Source organism: Vanessa atalanta, chromosome 3 (genome assembly GCF_905147765.1).
Source record: "Vanessa atalanta chromosome 3, ilVanAtal1.2, whole genome shotgun sequence".
Lineage (NCBI taxonomy): Eukaryota > Metazoa > Arthropoda > Insecta > Lepidoptera > Nymphalidae > Vanessa > Vanessa atalanta.
The window spans coordinates 10,615,712-10,638,730 of NC_061873.1; the positions used below are offsets into that span (position 1 = coordinate 10,615,712).

The 23,019-nt window shown below is 32.8% G+C and overlaps 1 protein-coding gene across 1 annotated transcript in view; it reads right to left on the minus strand.

The window, feature by feature from the left end:
• LOC125077099 (protein Wnt-10a) overlaps positions 1 to 23,019 on the minus strand; it is a 42,187-nt gene that overhangs the window by 13,563 nt on the left and 5,605 nt on the right. The window contains exons 2-3 of the mRNA XM_047688899.1: positions 18,484 to 18,731; positions 5,740 to 6,026 (exon numbers count right to left, since the gene is read on the minus strand). Coding sequence (XP_047544855.1) covers positions 5,740 to 6,026; positions 18,484 to 18,731 — 535 coding nt within the window. The remainder of the gene's footprint in view (positions 1 to 5,739; positions 6,027 to 18,483; positions 18,732 to 23,019) is intronic.

The following is a 23,019-nucleotide window of genomic DNA, read 5'->3' on the forward strand; positions in this document are numbered from 1 at the left end:
CAGTTATAAAGTTTTTTTTTTTTTTAATTTATATAAAAATATTTTTTTGGATATTTAACTAAAAAAATATGAAAATATTTAAATATATTTAAAAAAAATTGCTTTTATAGGTAAGATGTTTCTTAGACAAATACGTTCTTTAGACAATCTTAATTAAGTTCTATATATATTTATTCAGGCATTATTTAACTGTTTATTAAGCTTCCCATATATTTAAAAACGGTACGTTCCAATGCATCCAATAATTATTTATATTTTAAAACTATCAATCCCTTACATATATTTTATATTTTATAACGTATCAACTTTTAATCAACAAAAATGATCTGTTATATAAATTAAATTTATTTGTGTGTCGTTAAAATATCAAATATAAAATTTATGAACGTAAGTAGTCTTATCAATAGAATAAATAATAAATACATGAATTATTAATATATTTTTTTTTATAAAAATATACGTCAACATCTGAATTTTAATTATTTATTTTGATATTTATCTAAATACAATAATACAAGGACTCTAAGCGAGCTCTATCGATATGTAATATTTTGTTTTAAAACTAGATTTGAATCAACTTATTATATGCGTGTTAAATTCTATATAAAATGTTAATTCTTCGGAAAAACAAACATAATCTTAATTTTTATTACGATGTTACTATGAAGCGAGATTGCCTAATTTCGTTATTTAAGCTACCGTTTAAAAGGCTGTCATTTGTTAATTAACAACACTAAATAAGTTAATTTGTTGCCACTATAGACGGCTATGAAATACATTTTACGAAGATTATCTAATTAAATAGAGGAAATATTTCCAAGGGTTTAAACTTTAATACCTTTTAAATATATTATTAAATACATATATTTTTTTTATCTATGATTTTCAAGTTATAGGAATATTTAAAGCGTACGTACAGATTCTTTATAACATTATATTCACAAATTTAAGGGAAATTAACGTAGATCTGGCAATCAGAAGTCTTAAAATGAAGGTGATGGTGTTGTCCAGACCCATTTCGGTTTTGATGATGCGGGGAAATCACGTGCAGGAGCAATCGTTTTACGTGCTTTCCGACCGAATTACAATTCGGAATTACTTGTCAAACGAAACCAAACACCTAAATATATCGGATCGATTTGGGATTAATCCAGGACCTAGATATCTCTTATCTTATAGCCACTCAAACAAAAATCCAATCATGTAGACGGGAACAGCTATATTTAAGAACAATTAAATTACATACAGCAATAAATGTCACTAGTCGCGTTTAAACTAAGCATCAATATAAACACCCGACTCCAACCATATAATTAACTACTATAAACGAATAACAAATTAAACAATTTGTACCAACATTTGTGTTTGTATTATAAAAAACCGTCCAACTCAAATTAAATTGAATTAATCGTAAATCCTAATAACTAAGCGCGAGACATGGTATGCGGCTTTAATGTCAGATTTTGTTACGGACAGAAATATAATAATGACCAACGTTTCTATAATATGTCGAAAGAAACAATAGCTCTTACGTCATTGACTTTAGGGTGATATTCCTTTTGTTATAATTTCTTTAAGCGCACGTGTTAGTTGGCGATGTCGTGTTTAAGATCTCTATGACATTTTTATTATTAGGCGGAAGGCCTATTAAATAATTCAAAGTAATCCGGTACCGCAGAGCAAGTATTTTGGCTTAGCTGTCGGTCGACGATGATAGTCGGACGGTAGATTTGTAAGCTGACAAATCAATCCCTGACATATTTATGTGACGGCCACACAGACAACAGTAGATAATATTAGTACGGTTGACTCCTTAAATCTTTATTTATTATTGCAAATTTATATGTAAGGAATACCATTGTTTATTTATAAATTAATAAAAAATGATTTTGTATCATTGTATCTTAATTATATTTTAATGGTTATTGAATACATTTTATGTAATATAATAGTGACTTTTGATGCTGTTATTTATGTACATACTAGTTTCCGCACGTGGTTTATGCCCCACGCAAGGGGAAGGCCCCTCCAGGTGCCGGCGTTAGCTATTCTATAATCAATTTCTGAGCAAGATTTCATTCAGTTCTGGCATTTAAAGTATGTAAGTCACGATACTAAGGACTGTCGCGAATATGACAATATTTAATCGTATTTCTACAATATATAATATTTTAATGACTTAGTAAACGTATTAATATGGTATTAAGCTTGAGCACTAAAACGGAAAACTTTCTCTATTTCCTTTGCAGGAATTTGGAGTTTATACTGAACGGGACTTACAGCAAAACGACAGTGAGCTCAAATATTGCGTTTGAATCATTCGCTTTTGGCGCTATCTTTGGATACATAGATACGTATCTTTGACCAGTTTCATAGTACTTTCGATTTGCCTGTATTTTTCTTTGCTACTTTGATAAGTTAGTATACATAACATCATTATTTAAGGTTATATTAGAATATTAGAGTCATCTGCAGTTTCTTTGTCATCGGACACGCTCTTTATTTTCTACAGTATAAAACTGATAACCTTCAAAGCAAGAATTATTAGGAATATCGTAGAGCAGCTCGCTTCACCTTAAACTGAATTACGCTATTAATAAGAAAAAAAAACCTTTTATTTTTATTAATAAATAAATAAATAGTAACACGATTCACACGGGTGCAATTTGTCAATGAAGAAAGTATAATCTATACCCAGTACTCAGCCACCATGTAGCTTTCTACCAGTGAAAAAACAATACTGGAATTTTTGGAACATACAAATGAAAAAACAAATTTTACCTCTTTACAAGTACAGATAAAATATGTTAAAGATATCCCTTATACAGTACTTAAATAATTCCGTTTTAATTTAATTAAACGTATATATTATCATATATAGAGTATCTTCGTAGAAGTCGCACGCAAATAAATATAAAGGAAATGTATACTGTTGCTCTACCAGTTCCAGTGGATTTTATACTAAGTTCCATGTCGTTTTCTGGCTATCGCCGTAATGCGTAGGATTCCGTACAGTAGGAACCTTAATACATCTTTCTATATCGTTCTTTTTATCTAGCTTATAAGGCTGCCAAGCCCGCGGCCGCATATTTAATAAAACATAATTTATAATTTGGTCAACAAATTCTCAGTAGCTACCAGAAATCTGGAAGGTGCAATATTGATCCCGAGCGTCGTAAAGCAAGTGATACTCGTAATAATAATTCTATTGAGAATGGACAACCTGCCCAAAATCGGGTCGGAAGATATTGATAGAACCCTATATTTTCGTAGCCCGACTCACACTTGCCTATTTTTTTTTTTACGGGTATCTTAAAAGACGTTTACAATACTCGCGCATGTTTTGCACATATGGGATATTTTATTAATGTATAACTTTTGATAATAATTATTTTTATTTTACGAGACTCGGTCTTTTTTGTCACGTCATACATGAATTTTACATTCGCCGTCCCGTATTATGGTATGCATTCAAAGTTGTTAAACGCATATAATATCGCTTCGTAAATAAACATTAGCAAAAAACTTAAGCGGTACTTTTCATGAGACGAAGGAGAACAAGATCTCACTTGTCACATGCATACCTTGTAATATTTGTGACTTTAAGGAGCTTTAAAACCATTGAAAATATGGTTAATTTACCGACAAAAGACCAACATTACACTACTCAAAGATAATTATGTATTTTTAATTAGACTCTCGTAATTTATATTCGAAATAAAAGGGCCGTTGTTCGAAGCAAAAAGCTAGTCACGTTACGTGCGTAGCTAGTTTTCTATTTATATTTTACGTTATAACTTTATGCCGATGCATCAACGGACCACCCACAAGGGTCATTACCATACCACGCCCATTTACGGCGCTTCAAATCGAACTAAATATGTATTTTAACTCATTTCACATCCCTAACGGCTATTCGAAACACCTTGGACATGCCATAGTCGTCCCACTTGGAGTCATAAAAGGTTAATTAGTTCCAAAATCACAGGTCAAATTATATGAATATTAATAAAGGAATTTCATTAATTCTCCAACATGATTGGTTTGTATACTTTAACTGTGATTGAATAAAATCAATATAGTTTTATTAGAAAAAAAAACGGTTGTTCTATGCCTGCGTGAACTGCATGGACACACATGAGTACTTTTTATTTTTATTTTGATATGTTAGATTGGCAAACAAGTCGTTCTCGGTATCGGCGGGTCAGCCAACTCACCAGCTCCTGAAGCTAGCTACGCCACTGCTTACACTATTGTAATTACCGAAGTCCATGACGTAAATTCCGATTTTTGTGTCAATAAATACGTATTGGTTTTGTTTGTTGAGAAATTCTCATGGAGACATTCTTATTCTCAGGACGGAGTTTGGAAGAAATTGGATATTACACTTTCGTGCCTGAGAGAGCACGTAAAATAAGTCTTGACTTATGGTCATTCTATTGGATTATAAAAGTGACGGAAAATGGACTTTTACGACCGATTGCGCACTATACTCGTTGACGCTCTTGTAGCTGGAATTGGTCCGTAATTGGTCAGCGTTGCAAAAATGTGCCCTTTTTTGTTTTATACAATAAGCTTGAAATCAATTAGAGTTTCATCAATGTCATTCAAATCCGCGCCAAAACACGCATGCGATCGAAATTAAAATGATCTGTTCTAATAATAATTTCAATCGTTCAATTTATTAATTAAGGTAATTCTAGCTCGAGACATCAAAAGTTTGAACGTTCATTACATATTCACCCCTTCGATGATCAAACTGATGTTATGCAGTGCTGCATCTAATAAAGACATTGAAGAGTCGTCAGCGTCAAGTGACGTCATTTCACTCTTTGTCGTTCCCTTCTGTCTGATGACATCAAAAACTCCTTCAGATTAACCCTCGTTTCATGCTGTTTCAGACAACGTTTTTCGATAATTTCCATAAAATTTTTATTTCGGATAAAGAAAATTTATAGCGTTATCTTTTCTAAAAGTAGATAATAATTTGTACTATTTAATTACATATAGCTAAGTTAAGGTCAAATATCATTGAATAGTACAGTGGATTAAAAGGTTTTAGAAGTCGGAAACTAAAAAAAATTATTTGTTGATAACTTAAAGTGAAGCGGATACAGGATAGTCATCCCGTGTCCGCAGGAATTTTTATATTATGTCATAATAGTTTAAAGCTTTTAGTAAGACTACATTAAGTGACAATATATTCGATAAAAATTAGATATATTAACGATAAAAGGTAGAATTAGTATCTAAACGATGATTTTGATGCAGGATATATAAAATGTAATTGTTATTAACGAATTGATATAATATCCGTATAAAAGAGTATTTAATTAATTTCTTGTTCGATATTTTTAATATAACAATAATTCGTTTAAATGATCTTGTAAAATATTGAATTAAAACTGCTTAGGTATAAAAGAATAGTAGAATGAATAACATCTTAAATATAATTATGAAAAAATAAACATGTTGCTATTAAAAAGAATTATTTTCTTAAACATGTTTTTACTATAGATGATGTTTCGTTGAACACTTTAAGAAAATGCACTGGAGGTCTTATTATAATTGTCGCGTCAGCAACATAAACAAACCTTTAAATGATGACTATGCCAGCTGTCAGTATTCTCGGATTTTGTTTAAATAATTATGCTTAATCTTGAACTTTTTTAATCGCTATAATTTTAATATATAAGGTGAACCCAATGAAGATTTCAGGATTTTAATATTATCACTTACAGATCTCCCAGCATTGTTGTTATGTACGTTTATCTTCGACTGTAGATCATCAACTTGCTCTCGGATGTCCAGAAACTTCTTCGAGAATTCGACACCATACGCCAAGTTATGGGAGCAACCGCTCCACTCCCACTTGTTCGCTCTAGCTCGCCCTCGGTCATGGGAGGCACGATAGCCGAGAGGGTCGCAGCCACAAGAGAGCAAGCGACCTTGTGCGCAGGCGCGTGCAATAGAGTGTGCCACTCCCGCTGCTGTCAACGCGTATAGGAATGCTGTTTCACGGAAACCTGTTGAATAATTAATTACTTAAATAATTAACAAAGGCTAACATAAACTGTAACGTGAAAGTGATCGTGAAAATGATCTATTTTTTACGATTAAACACTTGAAATAAATATATTTTTTATATTAAATGAAAAGATAAGATACGTGTTCTACAAAAAATAATTACACGCTTATAGATTCGAATGCGAAACCGTCGATGTCTCGCCGCGTGTTATCATCGCAACGCATCTGTTATAATACCAACTATGCTTTCTCGTTCACCGCTTCGATCTCCGGAACGCGGACGTCGCGATCTCCATTTATCTATTTTATTGCAATAAATTAAATAGAACCATTCGAGATGCAAAGATAAGCTATTGGCCTCGAACAATGTAATCTTTTAACCATAAAGATAGCGATTTGCATTCGACTTCGGTCGGATGCGACCGGTACTTAGTTAATTGTATTCGGTTGTAAGTTAGTCGGGTTAATAATGTGCTATTCCGGCTATTTCATTGTATCGAACTCAATGGATCGCCGTATCGTAGGCATCGTTGCGATTTTAAAAGCTATACTCGTTCAATGGGCAATTATTGTGTTGTAATTACGCAGTCACCTATTCGAAGATAAATTAATGTTCTAATATACATACTTGTGTTTTATTAGCGGTACTTTGACTGGGTGTTGAAATCAAGTACATTTAGTATTGGACTCAGTCTATAATAAGCTTTTTATTGCTGCTAATACTGCAATTCCTTACTACAAGTGGGTACCACATAACAGTTATTCTACTGCCTATCTATAGATAGTATACAACGTGGTATTGGTGACTTGAAGTTACCTACCACTTCTTCTGAAATAAGCACATATACCTACTTGAAATATTTTATTATTACGTCATTAAATTTCAAAATGAACGTTCAATTGTTTTTGGTTTGTCAAATCCAAACGTTTTAATACATTGAAAAAATTCTCACGATACCTACCGAATATTATCTGACTTAGTCGATGAATCGAATAAGAATCGATTAAATTAATTCGATTGTGGCAAGTGGTTAATACTGCTACGTTATCTGTAGAGATTACATGCACCCATGCAGAGCCTAATTGAGAAGGAGATACCGCTGATTGAAATAATGACTATTTTATTTTTGATATTTGATTATTTAAAACGACGAGTTATAATTCTTATAATGATTGAAAAGGGGCGTTAAAAGTCATTTAATATGACACTTCAATCGACTTATTTTTATTGGTTATATGCGATTATTGAGACGAAATGGTAAAAAAAAGGAGAATGGTTCACAAATGGTCCAATTTATGGTGTGCTTAATGCCAACAGACATTGGCACTGTACAAAATATTACCCATCATTTACATGGCCACTAGCCTTGGGAATTAAGGTGTTATGTCCCTTTAGTTACTTTGGTTTCACTCACTCTTCAAACCAGAACATAACAGTACAAAGTATTGCTGTTTGACGGTAGAATATGTCATCAGTGGTAGTAAGTCCTACCACATAGTACATATCACTCTATTCCAACCATAAAAGGAGAAAAGCACAATAAACAACATTTGACAGCAAATTGACGCGATATCATTGGCCGAGAGCTTGATTAATCTATGACATTCACCATGGATTTGCGCAAAAATGGCCCGTTGAACGTCGACGAAACTGTTATCAGAGTTTTGGGAAGTAAAATTAGAGTGGATATAAGTGGTTAAGTGTAATGGTTTTGTAATATAAAAAAGAGGTATATTAATCATAAACTCTTAGTAGTGAATAATATATCTGAGTTATTAGAAAATCGTATGAAATACGTAGATCTAAGGTTTGTTTATCTTTATTCCTACTTCGATTGGAATAGACAATGAAAAAAAAATATATGTATAATTTAAACATATATTTTTTTACACAATATATGTTCACAATTCACCGATAGCATCCATATTTCGTTACAAAATGTTGTTGAAACAAATCAACGCAAAACTTTTTGTGACGCGTATTTGTAAGCGCATGAAAATTTATAAAACTTTTAAAATATATCCGTCTCGGTTTTAGATCGTCCAACCTCGCAAAAAGCGAGCAGCGCATGATTTAGAATGATTCACGTATAATAATATGATAATCATTATAAATCAACCATTATCTCTGAACTGATCGTTCGTCAGATGAATTAATACGTCCTTATAATGCAAGGCCCCTTTATATATGTAGCACTTTTACGAGAAGTCAATTAGCATAGTTTTAATCAACAAAAACCTTCGACATAAATCTGAACTTAGTAACGAACCCATGAATAGGGGACCTATTTCGTGTTAGAATTTAGTTTCCTTATTTAAATTCTTAACTGATTTAAGTCGATCGTATGAATTTGCACTTAACAACAAAATCGGTCGAGATGTAAACGAGTGATAGGTTATATTATAAAGGTTCTAAATCATTAAAGCTAGCCAATAAGTCGTTCCATATAAACGACCCGCTACACTATCAATTGGAATTGACTACAGTCGGACGAATGTTACGGTGTACAATCCAAGTAGGGTAATGTTATTGTTTATTTATAAACTTGCCCGGCTTTTTCCAGTGACCGGTGACAAATTTATATTTGTCGATCGTTGGAGACGCGATAAAACAGATACGATGCGATTTATAATATGCCCCGTTCGAGTTTGACGATTCCAAGACAAGGGAAGATTATACGCTACGAGACCCTAGCGTGTGACGAATTAAGTTCGTTTGGCGTTGGAGAATTCGTTCTTCGTTTTCGCAATAACGAAGGGGTTACGCTTAGTCGCTTACTAACTTAACTTATTTACTTCATATAATTATTCGTTTGTAAAAATAGTACTTATGTAATTTACATACAAAGCGGATATTTATAGTTACAAGGGATTATCGTATAATTACGAAATACTGACTAAATTTCTTATTTTAATCGTCATAATAGTATTCCCATGGAAAATTATTTTCGATTCTTTTATTATAACCAATGACGTGTATTTAATCTTAATTTATTTGTCTCGATACAATTGCGTGATTGTATTGATCGGCGTGTCTTTATTGTGTGATAATTTAATTGCTTGTTTATGCCGCTCGTTAAAGGATAATATGTTTGTGTATTATAATCGTAAACTAAATGTGATGTATTCCAGTGTGAATTGAAACTTTATGTATTGTCGCTATTATTTGAAACAAATGGAAGAATTATTCGACGTATTCAATTATTTATTAGCGTTTAATTTAATATAATAAAAACAAGTTTGTGTATTTACAATATCCTTAATCGTATAATATAATATATTTATTCCCTGAGACATTGTCTCTTAATAAGGTTGGGTTTTGCCAAATCGTTCGCTTTCGTTGTTTTACTTTTAAAGTTTCAGTTACCACGAATAATTGTGAAATATTTTTGTATTTTAATTCATAAGATAATATTGTCTATTTTTTATATTGTTTTAATATTATACCTAAAACAAATACTCGAAGAATGAAAAACCAAGGAAACTTAGTATAAAGGAAATTTATATTTCTCAGTAATATTTGGCTTGGTGCAAGCCCGTCTGGGCAGGTTCTACCCACTTATGAGGTATTCTATTCTATTCTGCTAACTGCTAACTGCAACACTACTACAGTTGTGTTGTGAGGGTAAGCGAACCAGTGTAACTACAGGCACAAGGAATATAACATCTTTGCTGTCAATTTTTTCTGCACTAATGTCTATAATGGCTGTGGTCACTTACTATAGGATGACCAGTTTGCCAGTCCGTCTACCTATACTATAAAAAAGTATATACAAAGATAATATGTATTTGTTAGCTTGTTTTTTGTTTGAATACATTAATCTAGGGATTTAATTACCAGTCCGCTTTGATAAAATATTTTTACATTAGCCATTTATTGAGAATAGTTTATTTTTAACATCACGTTTCAACCAACACGGCAGGAGCAGTTAGCCTATGACAAGTAAGTTTACGCCTCGGATGCTAGAGGCACACCTTATGTGCTGGCGTGTCCTCTGAGGAGAAAAATGCAGACCGTCCGTGTCTTCTGGACAATTGCTAACGGAGTCGTGTGTGAGCGTGTTACAGCGTCCCCTTGACTCCGCCGTAGGGCAACGAGGGGGACATCTTTGGGTTATAGTCGGTAAGAGCCCAACATAACTTTTTCGCATCGCAAGTATTCGTAGAGAAATACCTCCGGGAAAAAACTTATCGCGAAGTATCTAGTAATAATATACATATGTGTGATTTTTGGAAATATTCCGTCCTGTATGTCTATACACTAACTATATGAAGTAAAATATCAAGAACTATTGTAAAAACCATACCATTGATGGACTTCGTTGATAGAACCCATATTGATATTAAAATATTAAGATGATTGCATTTGTTTCTGTAAATTAATATCGCTTGCATCAATATGTATACTTATTCAGTTCTTAAAAATGTTGAATATTTGAATCAGCCTGACTGTGCTGGTGTGTGTGTGGTGGCTGACAATCAAAATTCTAGTGCTTTAGTCTCTCAGTACAAATTTATTGTCTTAGCTTAAAGTGGCAGGAAAGCATCGTGATAAATTATTCTTATAAGGTTAAAAATTTGTGTGTCATATTTATGGTAAGTTATTTGCGCATTTATTATTGACCTGAATAATAATAATAATATGATATAATCGTGTATACCACGTGGTGGGTACCTGATATCGTGGTGTACCTGATATATAAAAAAAAATTGCAATAAAATATATGTTTGGACTGATTTATTACTAGCATGTAACAAAATATCATAATGGCTACATTATACTTTTGTTATTTTTCTTGAATAAAATATAATTTAAAAAAAATCTTAATCATGTATCATATTATAAACAAAAAAAAACTCTTATATAACACAAAAACAGACATAAACACACTCGCAGTCACACATAGAATACATACTAAGATATGAACACGCATATAATGACATATAATAAATTCATCCTATTATCATTGGTCTACCTATTATTATTTTATATAATATATATTTTTAAACAGTGTAAGTATTTTCAGGGAAGTGGCTGTTGTAAAGCTATGGAATAAGTATTTTTTATGACCGTATCTTTATTTGCTATTTCATATATATACATACTTTTATCTAGACACGCGGTAGCGTGTCAGCCAAGTTCTAGTAACAGAACTGGCGTGCAGCACCGTGTGTAATATTTCTAGACACGCGGTAGCGTGTCAGCCAAGTTCTAGTAACAGAACTGGCGTGCAGCACCGTGTGTAATATTACACGAACCATTTTTAGCCACTTTTGACCTCCTCATAACTTAAAAACTATTTGACTAAAATGTGTCAAATTTGGCTCATATATTGAGACTCGCGAGATACATATGTGTTCCAAATTTCATAAACGCATCTCAAATGGTTATTTAGATATTAACGTCTAAAAATCGTCATTTTTATCACTGACTGACCTATAGATCAAAACTATAACCTACTTCCAGGTGACCTAGAAAATTCAAATTTGGCATGCAGGTAGATAATTAGGCCAATATAAAGGAAAAAATCTGAAACTGGTAATTTTTTATCATTTTATTATAATTTTTCATTTTATTGGGTCTATAGGAACACTAATATACTTATAGTCCCTGTAATAACTGTAATAAAAAAAGATGTAAGAACCAGCAATCAAAACTTATGACAGCCGGTCTTAATGTGGATTTTAAGGTCTTCACGTGAATATATAACAAGTTGAATACCACCCTTAAGTTTTTTAAATCCAAATATTTCCGTTTTATTACTTATTAGTATAGCCGACTTTGGTATTTATTACGTTATTAACTACCATTTAGCGCACATCAATGGTGCAAAATCTATATATATACTTAAAAAAATAATAATAATAGGCATTTCGGTACACGGCGCGCGACGTGACGCCGAAGCAGCGGGATAGAAGCGTTGCGATTAAACCTTAACACGGACTTGTCTGAGCGAGTGGCAACCGCGCTCATAAGAATTATTTCAATGCCTTCTGGTGGAAGCTGCCTAGTCTATTCGACTGCATATTTTTTGTTTGAGTATACTAGTATACAACAATAAAATAGGTTTCGTGAGACTGTAGTAGAGTATGTATATCGTAACAGGAATGATTTAAGTTTGTACTCTAGCGCTACAAACGGGGATCCTTATTGCTTGGAAGAACAGTATCGAGCGAGTATGCTGATGTCAGCAAAGGACTAGTGAATGGGTCCAATGGAAAAATAGAGAAAGCACATTGAGAACGTCGACAACAGCAATAGTGCATGTAAAATAACAATTCAATTTAAACATAATTTAATTTGCGAACTAGAAGCCAAACCAAGTTACAGATATTAAGTAATGTACATATATGTTCAAAGGAAACAATTCTCTATTTGCTTAGCATATTCTACTACTATACACAAATCACAAGGCCTTCGCCTTGACGGTGCTCTTTACGAAATAGGCTTTTCTATATTAAGTAAAGAGCAGGCTTACGTTGGCCTCTCTAGAGTTAAAAACTTAGATGGAGTACATCTTATCAATTTAGGTCCAAGTCAAATCAAGACACTAGAGAGCTATTGTAGAGTACAACCGTCTGCGCACATTATACCACCCCTTCTTGGGCAAATTAAGTATAAACAGAAAACGCGTAAAAAATATCCGGACACTGAATGGGCAATTCACTCGAACATTTCAGAGGTACCTACAAGAAAAATAAGAACGTATCAAAAAAAAGACAATTATACCCCGTAAACATAAGAAAATAGAATAGCTTAACAAAAACCATTTGGTATTAATTTTGTTATTAATAAGTACCTACTAATAATTTATGTACAAAAAGTAGTGATATCCCATCAAAAACATAAATGTAAAAATGAGAGCCAAGTTAAATATTATCATATATACCTTGGTTGTTGTCTTCAACGACAAAAGAAGTGAGATCAAAATTTGTGCCAAGTTAAATAGTCCTTTCTGAAATTTATTTATAACTACATAAAATATAATTTCTTCTTATATCTTGGGGTAATATATTGTTGCCTAAGGTCTGACTTGGCTAGTTCTCATATACAAATTATATTATAGCCTTCGTAAGTTCTAAGCCTGTTACAAATGAATTATAAACACAAATTAAGCACGCAAATATTCAATGGTACTTGTCTGGATATGAACTCGCAATATCTGGTTAAGATTCATGTTTTCTAGTGACTGGACCATCGCAGCTCTTAATGTACGTTAATACTAACTAAGCAATACTGAGCTGTCCTCCATTCTTCTTAGATGTTCTGAGTTATAATTTGTTATTCTAAACACAAACTACAAGTTGTGGTTATAAACATATAAGAACTAGCCAAGTCAGACCTTAGGCAACAATATATTACCCCAAGTTATAAGAAGAAATTATATTTTATGTAGTTATAAATAAATTTCAGAAAGGACTATTTAACTTGGCACAAATTTTGATCTCACTTCTTTTGTCGTTGAAGACAACAACCAAGGTATATATATGATAATATTTAACTTGGCTCTCATTTTTACATTTATGTTTTTGATGGGATATTATTTAGTATGGACTATTTTGTTTTTCATTTTAAATTTTTTTAATAGTTTTTACAAGTATTTTTAGTCTAGCTCCTCTCAGTAGATCAAAGGTCGGCTCGAAGAGATTCCTTATTGAGATAAGCCTTTGTACACTTCAATTTACTTGCTCGGTCAAGTTTCCTGTTTGTAATATTATCTGTGTATAATAAAGAGATATACAACAACAACGTCTTCCAATAAATAATTAAGCTATAACCGATTTATCGTATCATTTTATCATTAAAGTAAATAAGGTTCAATATTGCTTAAACGCTTTTAAATTCTCTAATGAATTCCATTATTCATTTGTAACTTTTTTTTTATCGAATGCCCTGAATTTCGAACGGGTGACAAATTTTAAATTCTTCCCTTACACTTGTGGCTCTGTCGTTTTTGCCCGCTTTCGCTTCAATAATGCATGACATATAATTATTTTCGATAAAAGTTGTGAACGAAAAACTGTTGTCGATTTACGACACGATTTCTGCAAGTGAAATTTTGTCCTCGTATAATTTCGAACGAATGATAAATAATGTGCTTAACATAATGTTTAGGTGTAATACTTCATGTACGTTCTCATGTTTGGGCGTATTGTGGTTTTAGACGTTCGGTATCGGTGGACGGATGGGAACAAAAACAAGTAACGCTATTCTAGTGGACAGGTGAGCGGAGAGCGCGTCAAGACCGCAGCGCCACCTCGGTTCCTCGAATCGCGGATTAAATTGGCAAATCACCATGCGGGCCATGTACGGCAACTCGGCGCCGGACAGCAAAAAAAACTTACATCGCTCCTAAGTAAATACAAATTTTAATTATCATATTGAACGTTTTATTTTCATCTTCGATTCTTTATTTAAAAATGTATAGTCGAATGTGGACATTTATTTAATGGGATGCGCATACTGATTGGTTTTTCCGATAGCCCCGGCGGTGGTCGCTTTTTCCGTGTTGTGTAACATGGTTTTTGAGACGCGCTGCTGCGCCGCCGTCGCGCCCACGCTTGCGAACATCTCGGTAATTTACGATTCTCTTCTTTGTTATTTTAAAGTAGTTTTTCGTGATGATTCTCGCTTCCAGCTCTAAGGGCTATAAATTTGGTGCCAAAAATGAATGAACACACGTTTACTTTGCTGATTTCGACAAACGAAATTCACTTTATATGGTAAATATATTCTTGTTAGAATTTTATTTTATTTTTATGTAGTTTATTAAGACCTCCCTGGTTGATTGTTTAAATAGTATCGTTTCATTAGAAATGTATTTATTACAGAATCCAATCGTTTGTAATTACGGATACATGAGACGAAACACTTGGGGTTTCATGATTGTTTTTAGGCAGAGATGATAACTGACGACTCACTGATGGCATGACTTTGTGAGAACCCGTTGAGTTTGTACCACCACCATCAGTTACTCAACAAGCTGATAATCTTTAGCGGTGAGTAAGCCAGTGTATTAATAAGCACATGTAATATAACATTTTAGTTTCCTTTATTAGAGATGTATGTATATACGGTGTCTGGAGTGATTGGTATGTTCTACAGACTAATTGTCTGGTGGCCTTTGTTAGCCCATACCATCACGCAACGTTTTTACGATTGAAAATTAAAAAAGAAAAGCTCACATCTAATAAATAACATGATCTCTTGGAATAAGACTCCTCTTAAGTTTTCAATTAAACGATTTCTAAAGTAACATTACACGAAATATCCTCAAAATCTTAATACATTAAAATTGTAAATAAAAGCATAGTATAAACCAGATACCCGTTCAACAGAACTAAAATGAACGTTATGTATTTGCTTATAAGGGCTATTTTGCATAAAATCATAGAGCCAGCTGTATTCGAATTGGGCTTACCTAAAATGTCTATTGTTTATTAAAAATCGTTGTTACTAATGGATTTATTTATACAAGTGCGTATTCAATCAATTATCGATGGAAAATTAAATACTTTACGAAATTGATTATTTCATTAAGTAAAGTATAAAGTAAAAATAGTAAATAATTCACAACGTTTAATCGATGAAACAAAATACGTATCATATTCACATCGTTAAAACATCCATTAATTAGAATTTAAGCTAAGAAAAGGTTTTGGACCAATTAAAGCTTGTAAGTTACCTGGGTGTTGCGAATTGCTAATCACCGAAACGTTATTCAAACCACGGTTGCAGGTACTCGAGTAACATATTTAAATTAGATATTAAGTTTTAAGTTGGATTTACTCGCTAAGTAATACCATTTATATTAAACACGATATTAAGCTCGATTAATCACACTATGAATTTAATATTATTAGTGTGAAACTTTGTCTGTATGTAATCTTATCGTGACATAATAAGATTTGTCGTATAAGTCGCATGGGAGCTGGTTAAGCACGGATAAACTTGAAGCGAACGTAATAGCAAAAAATGCTTGTGAATAATGCGTTATTTATTTTACTTAAGTAAGTGATTCAAAATTTTTGCAATATCACTACGCTCGAGTTAATTAAACCCTCAAAAGAGGCCTTAATCCCACGGAACAAAGCTATATAAAAAACCACTCCATGTCACGTCCGAAGTGAAATGTGGGGAGTGGTGTATTTTGGACAAATTCATATTTTTATGGGATCTCTTTTGTATTGTTTCTCACAGCTTAGAACAGTCTGAGGAAGCACGACTGAGTAACACACCGATTGAGATTTTATCATGGCCATTAGATGTTCGGGCTCAGTCACCGTTCAGACATTTCGACACGTCTATTTCTTATTTAAGCCCTTAATATGTTATTTTAGGGCGTTGATTGTATATATTTTTTATTTTAAAGCAATTAAAGCTACTGTTACAAAAATATACACCATAAAATCGAACAAAATAATTTTTACACGCTTATATAACGAAGATGTCAATGTGTTCTGAAAAAGTTCCCACGACATGCCGACAGATAAGAGGGCTTATAACGAAACATCTCGTTTTTGCGGCATCATAATCATATTTTGCCGTCGCCACTTCGTCACCTGTTGACACGTGGTTGATATAAAATGTCAATAAATGTCACGTTTTTATAAAACATCCGGCTCGTGTATTCAGGTCACGTGCGCTCGCGCCGCCGTCAGATTTGTATCGAAGCATGCGCGCCAACTCGCCACCCTGACTGGCACGGAGCGCCATTCTCTCATGTCATATCGTCAACATTAGACTCGTCGTCTGAAATATTTTTTTATCTGACTTCCCATCGACGACTATTAACGCTCGAGGCGAAAATTTTTTCCAACAATCGTCTCATTAGCTCGACAAAGGTCATAAAATCGTCTACATTGTACCAGCGTCACGTACAACAAGAGCGCTAACAACGTGTAGAGGATCACGTGGAAGCGAAACGAATCCTGCCATCTATCCTGAATTCCATCCTTCCAGTTCTTTCATCGATGTATCTACACGATCGGCTAAAAAAATCCAACGGTCCGAATTCATTATTATCTTTCTTCGACGATCATTGATCGCCATTATCCTAGTTAAAAGCCTCTCTTGATTTGTTCTTCGTTTTTTTTGGTTTCGTTCATCCGACGACGTTTCAATCGGTACTCTAACAAAAGGCATGTTAAGAAAGATGTTTAAGAGTTTAGCTACGCTATTTTTTCATTATTTTTCAATTTAAACGGAATCGTGTCGTTGAAGGGCCGGAAGGTGTCGTTACGGAATATTACCAATACTAATAGTGTTCAATCTACTGAACAATGGAACTGGTAACATATTTAAAGGTAATCCTTGTCGAAGTTATGTTTTGTTGTTTGTATAACAATTCACGTCACATTAAAGATTTACGTTGAACGTTTCACCTTATGGTATAAAAGGTCAACGTAAAATTTGTGCATCTGTACAAGTACCAGGAGAATCCAGTTACTTTGAGTTCAGACAATTCCAGTTAAAATATTAATTGGTAAAGTCGGCGGGGCGCGGGGAATGCTCGCCCGGACGGACCCACACGTAGCGTGAAATCGCGGGGCGCGGGAGCGGCCACACCTGGCCACCAAGGCCTGTCTTATTATTTGTTATCTCCCATCCTCCATGCTCGTAAATTTCCACGTCAACGTGTGCGATGATTGTGGAAAAAATAAGATCGACAAAGCCTTTTCACACTCAGAGATATAGACATAAAGACTTACAGCGATCAGTAAATACCGCAAGAACATAATGCGGTCGGTCCCTTCGTCCGGTGGGTCTTAATATGCGTGTATAATTTTTCGTCGTAATAAATTCGGATTGTAATAGCCGATCGCGATTGGTTTGAATGTTTAGTTGCATTTATTTTAATAAAATTTTCATCTCCAGTTTGGGACTGGTCTCGTAATATGTTGTTGATTGTTGCCACCTACGTTTTCTCAATGAAGCGTACAGTCACTGGCAAGCCGTTTGCGACAAATATATATAAATAAATAAGTGATTTTAGTGGCGTTTTGAAGGTTTTATTACGCGAGGTAATTAAACGATCAGCTTTGTGGGAGGTTACTTTGAACTGCAATAACATTTCGGTTAATGTCGCCTGAAACTTTTGTCGTGTTTACAAAATTAATTTTTAAAACATTCCACATTTCGTTTAGGTTTAAAAATTTTATAAATAAAGTAGTACCGATTACTTTAATAATTAAATTGAATGATTTAAAGGGCATCAAATTTTTTAGCGTACGATAAAATGTTATGGTCTTTATAAAGTGAGTTATTGTGGAGGTGAAGGAAAAAATCGTAAGGAAACATCCACGTATCGGATGCAAATTTGCCGAATATTTATCCTTCAACCCAAATAGATCAGCCTGGTCTCTAAGCTTGTTCCTCAATAGGAGAGGAAGCCTTAATTCACCAGTGGGATATTTACAGGTTACATTACTTTTTTAATAGTTTTATGGACTTACCTCTTTTCATAATGCCACTAGCATGAGGATTGGAACTTTTTGTTAACAGACTAGAGCAGTTCCATCTGTGCCATCTAAATTGGTGCTGACATTCCTTGACCGCCATTTGTAGACCCTCGAAAGCTATGGCCGCTGTGTCAGGAGACCCATGGCACACAGTTCTCTGTTCTCTGGTTAAGCCGCCAATGAGTCGGCATGTGAGGCTTGAGCTCAGCTTGAGCTGGTGGGTGAGAATGCTATCTCTGGAACTGAAAAGAATATAAATATTTCATATTTACTTTCAATCTAATTTACATATAACATAGTTTATGAATTAATATTATATTTAACTAACTGCTAGACCTGACTTCGAGTGGGTAAAACCCATACAAAGTTATTCCTTTCATCTCCCCCCTTAAAGTTGAAGCTTCCGAATGTGTTTTCTTATCAGATGCTTACGTTACAAAATAAACCTATGTACCGACCAAATTTCTGCACTCTGGACTCAGAAAAATTGGCGTCAAATAGAACAAACGATTCTGTATTATCAAAACTCATAAATATATTTCTTTAATGATCACTAAAAAGGAATGATTTGTTAGGACGCATTTAAAATATGCTCATATAATATATATATATATATATATATATATCTAGTAGTAGTATATTTCCTGTGATATATATATATATATATATATCACAGGAAATATACTTTATTACAAAATATATACTTAAATACCTAAAGTCATATAAAGTTCAATATATTATCATTAATTTATCAATTAAACTTACCGAGCACTTCTCGATAAAAAAATTAGATACAGAAGTACTTAGTGTAGTAAAGAAGTTCAAGTATAACGTTAACTTAAAATAATATTAAACACATCTCTATATTTTTATGAAATTGTAAGTTTTATCGCCTGTTTACATAATTAGTCACAAGGTTATTTATCTTACGTAATATCTTGTTAATTTCATTAATTTATATTTACGTAAATAACCGTTAATTGGACGCTTATTAATGTCGTTGTAATTAATTTATTTCGAACAGATGCTATCACACGAGCCTAAAATACTTTAATAATGAAATAATTTGTATTCGCTCCCGAGTTCGAACAAATATTTTTAAAATATTTCACTGTGGAATTATTTAGGGGATTTTAATTAATATTTTCGTATGGCAAAGCTTGTTCGAAATTCGGAGGGAATTCCCCGTGAATATTATCGAAATAGTTCATGTTTATTAAAATTAGTATTGTTTGGGCTAGATTTGGGAATTTCGTTTATTTGCCTTAACCAAATAAATGGACAGACAGCTATGAAAACAATTGAAGAATCTACACCATATATAGTGATATGAATATATTACAATGGATTGATGTTGAAGTTTATGAGCTAATTTATTATGTCTGTTTGTCTGTTAATGTTTTACGGCCAAATCATTGAACCGAAGTAAAAGAAATGGTATGAAGCAATTTTGAACTGCAAGAAAAAACATACAATTTTTGATGAAACATGACAACAAATCGCGAGCGAAACCGTGGGCGTCATCTAGTGTTATAAATATTAGTATATTAATAAGTTGTATTCCTGATGTTCTTTGAAATAGTCTCATGAAATATATAATTTAAGTTTTTAAGATTAGCGCTAACATACAAACAGTATTTTATATAAAAGATAACAGATGCCCTATAATTTGTTAAATCGTGACACTTTTTGTCACGTTCACGCTTTGAAGGCGTATAAACGTTGATCTGATGACATCGTTCTACGTGATTCGACACTTTAAATCTTTTCACTTGAGAATAGTAAATTATATGTACAGTCCACAATGTCGTCAAAGCGACTTTTAGTAAAGGGAATATAAGTCAGCAATTACTTTTATTAAATAGTTATATATATATATATATTATCCTTATGAACTAAATTAAGGGTTAACATGACCTTCAATATATTTCATTATATTTCTATCTATTTTATTCGACTATTGAATTGATTGAGAAAATTCTTAACGTTACTGAAATTGTTTTCTATCAGTACATTTCCGTATCCGTATAAACTATAAACAATTAAAAAATAATAATTAATGTTCAGATGCGTCTGTGTGTCGAGATTTGCAATGAATATTTCATTTTTAACTCAAATAAGATAAAATAAATCGATTTCATGAGATCTGCATGTAAATAAATTAAGTAATATTAGTCAATATTTTTTTATGCATTTCTGAAATCATAAAATATAGTAAAACCTTGTCCATCTCGAAAACAATTAATATAATATTGTTATCGATTATATTTTAGTTAAGATACGTCTTAGTTTCCAAGGTTGGTGGGACATTAGTAAATTGTATGTTGGAATTATTAAAGTTCCTAACGTTATATTTAATAGCGGTGACGTGTTATCGTTACATGGCCCATTGGTCAGTCCGCTTACCTTTATGGAAACCCGATTTTACTTTCTGATATTATTTACATACATACATTATTGTACATTAGCGGCCTGTAAATTTCCCACTGTTGGGCTAAGGCCTCCTCTCCCTTTGAGGAGAAGGTTTGGAGCGTATTCCACCACGCTGCTCCAATGCGGGTTACTATTATATGTATATTACACATGTGGCAGAATTTTGTTGAAATTATACACATGCAGGTTTCCTCACGACGTTTTCCTTCACCGCCGAGCACGAGATGAATTATAAAAAAAAATTAAGCACATGAAAATTCAGTGGTGCCTGCTTGGGTTTGAACCCGAAATCATCGGTTAAGATGCACGCGTTCTAACCACTGGGCCATCTCGGCTCTATCTGATATTATAGTAAAAAATATATCTAGAATAACGTGCAATTAACTGGTAAATATTTTATAAATATTTAAATTAGAATTTAAGTTAAAACTCGCTTTTTAATATTTCGCGTCATTGGCTTACCCAGCCACCAACTACCTAAAGATTTTTTTAACTTTAATTAAAATATTCATTTACATTAAAATATAACATTAATTTCACAAACAATTTTCATAAGAAATAGAGCAAAAAATTAAAATGTTAATTAAACGTAATTGAGAAAAAAAGGCCAAGAAACTAACACGTACAGATTATTCTAGGAACATATTTTAATTATTTAACGGTAATTAAATTGTATATATCGTATCTGAAAATCTACGAATATTATTTCTAATTCGTATGTTTTTATTATATACAATATAAATCTATATACCACGATGGTTATTACATAAACCAGAGACTGCAGTTTCAGACGCGAGTAATTATCTTGTTTCATTTGTTGCGTTAAAATAATCCATTGTGATAGAAGCATTTATGTCCGATGAAAATCTGCCAGATGTACATCCACCAAGCCGAATTAGCAGTGTGGTGGAGTAAGCTCTAAACTATCATATAGAAAACGAATCTTTAGCCCATTTACTTGTTACGAATCTTAACTATGAATGTGTTTTTAGACTTGATATTTAAATATTAAAAATATAAAATATAAAGCTAGGCTATCACTAGCTAAAATATAATTGGACCGAGATGGCCCAGTGGCCATCAGTATGCAACGCGTGCATCTTAACTGATGAATTTGGGTTCAAACCCAGGCAAGCACCGCTGAATTTCATGTGCTTAATCTGTGTTTATAATTCATCTCGTGCTCGGCGGTGAAGGAAAACATCGTGAGGAAACCTGCAGGTGTCTAATTTCAATGAAATTCTACCACATGTATATTCTACCAACCCGCATTGGAGCAGCGTGGTGGAATATGCTCCAAACCTTTTCCTCAAAGGGAGAGGAGGCCTTAGCCCAGAAGTGGGAAATTTACAGGCTGCTAACGTATGTAATGTAAAATTTATAGATAAATTAGTCGTATAGACGTTCTTTGAATGTAAGCAATCTCTTTATGACAATAGAAATTATTTCACAACGATACTACTTTCTCATTTGTGATGAAAGCTTCAATTTACACAACGGTGACAGAGTTTGATTGTCGTATAAAGACTGCTCAAGATTTGCTTTTGTTCCTTGTTCCACTTAAAAAGGCTTTATAAGTTAGAATTTTGTATTTAAGTTATTTTTAAGGTGTGTACGTCTATTTAACTTCCAAGAACATGTACCATCTGTTATCAGTTAATTTTATTTTGAAGTGGTCAAGACGAATCTTTCAGTGCTATGAGGGTTCCGTGGACGTGTTATAATTTTCTGTCATAGTTTATATATTATAGTGTCAAAACTTAATATTTAATTTTAAATTAATAATGCTGTTTCAACATTAAAAATACTCTTTGTTTAGGTAAAGTCTTATAAATCATTTCGAATATTCGTGTTACAGATTTAATTCAATTTGGTATTGGTTCTGAATTTTGGATGTAATACTCTTTTGAGTACTTACTTAATTTTAATGAATAAAGTGAACAGAGGATTACTTTTTAATGAAACTAGTTTTATATATAAATAAAAATATGTATATTTAAAAAAAAATCTTAGACATTCTTATTTGTTACTATAGTCAGTCAAAATTGTCAAACTTGTAACCTTTTGTTAAAAAGTATAAATATAATAAGTGCAATA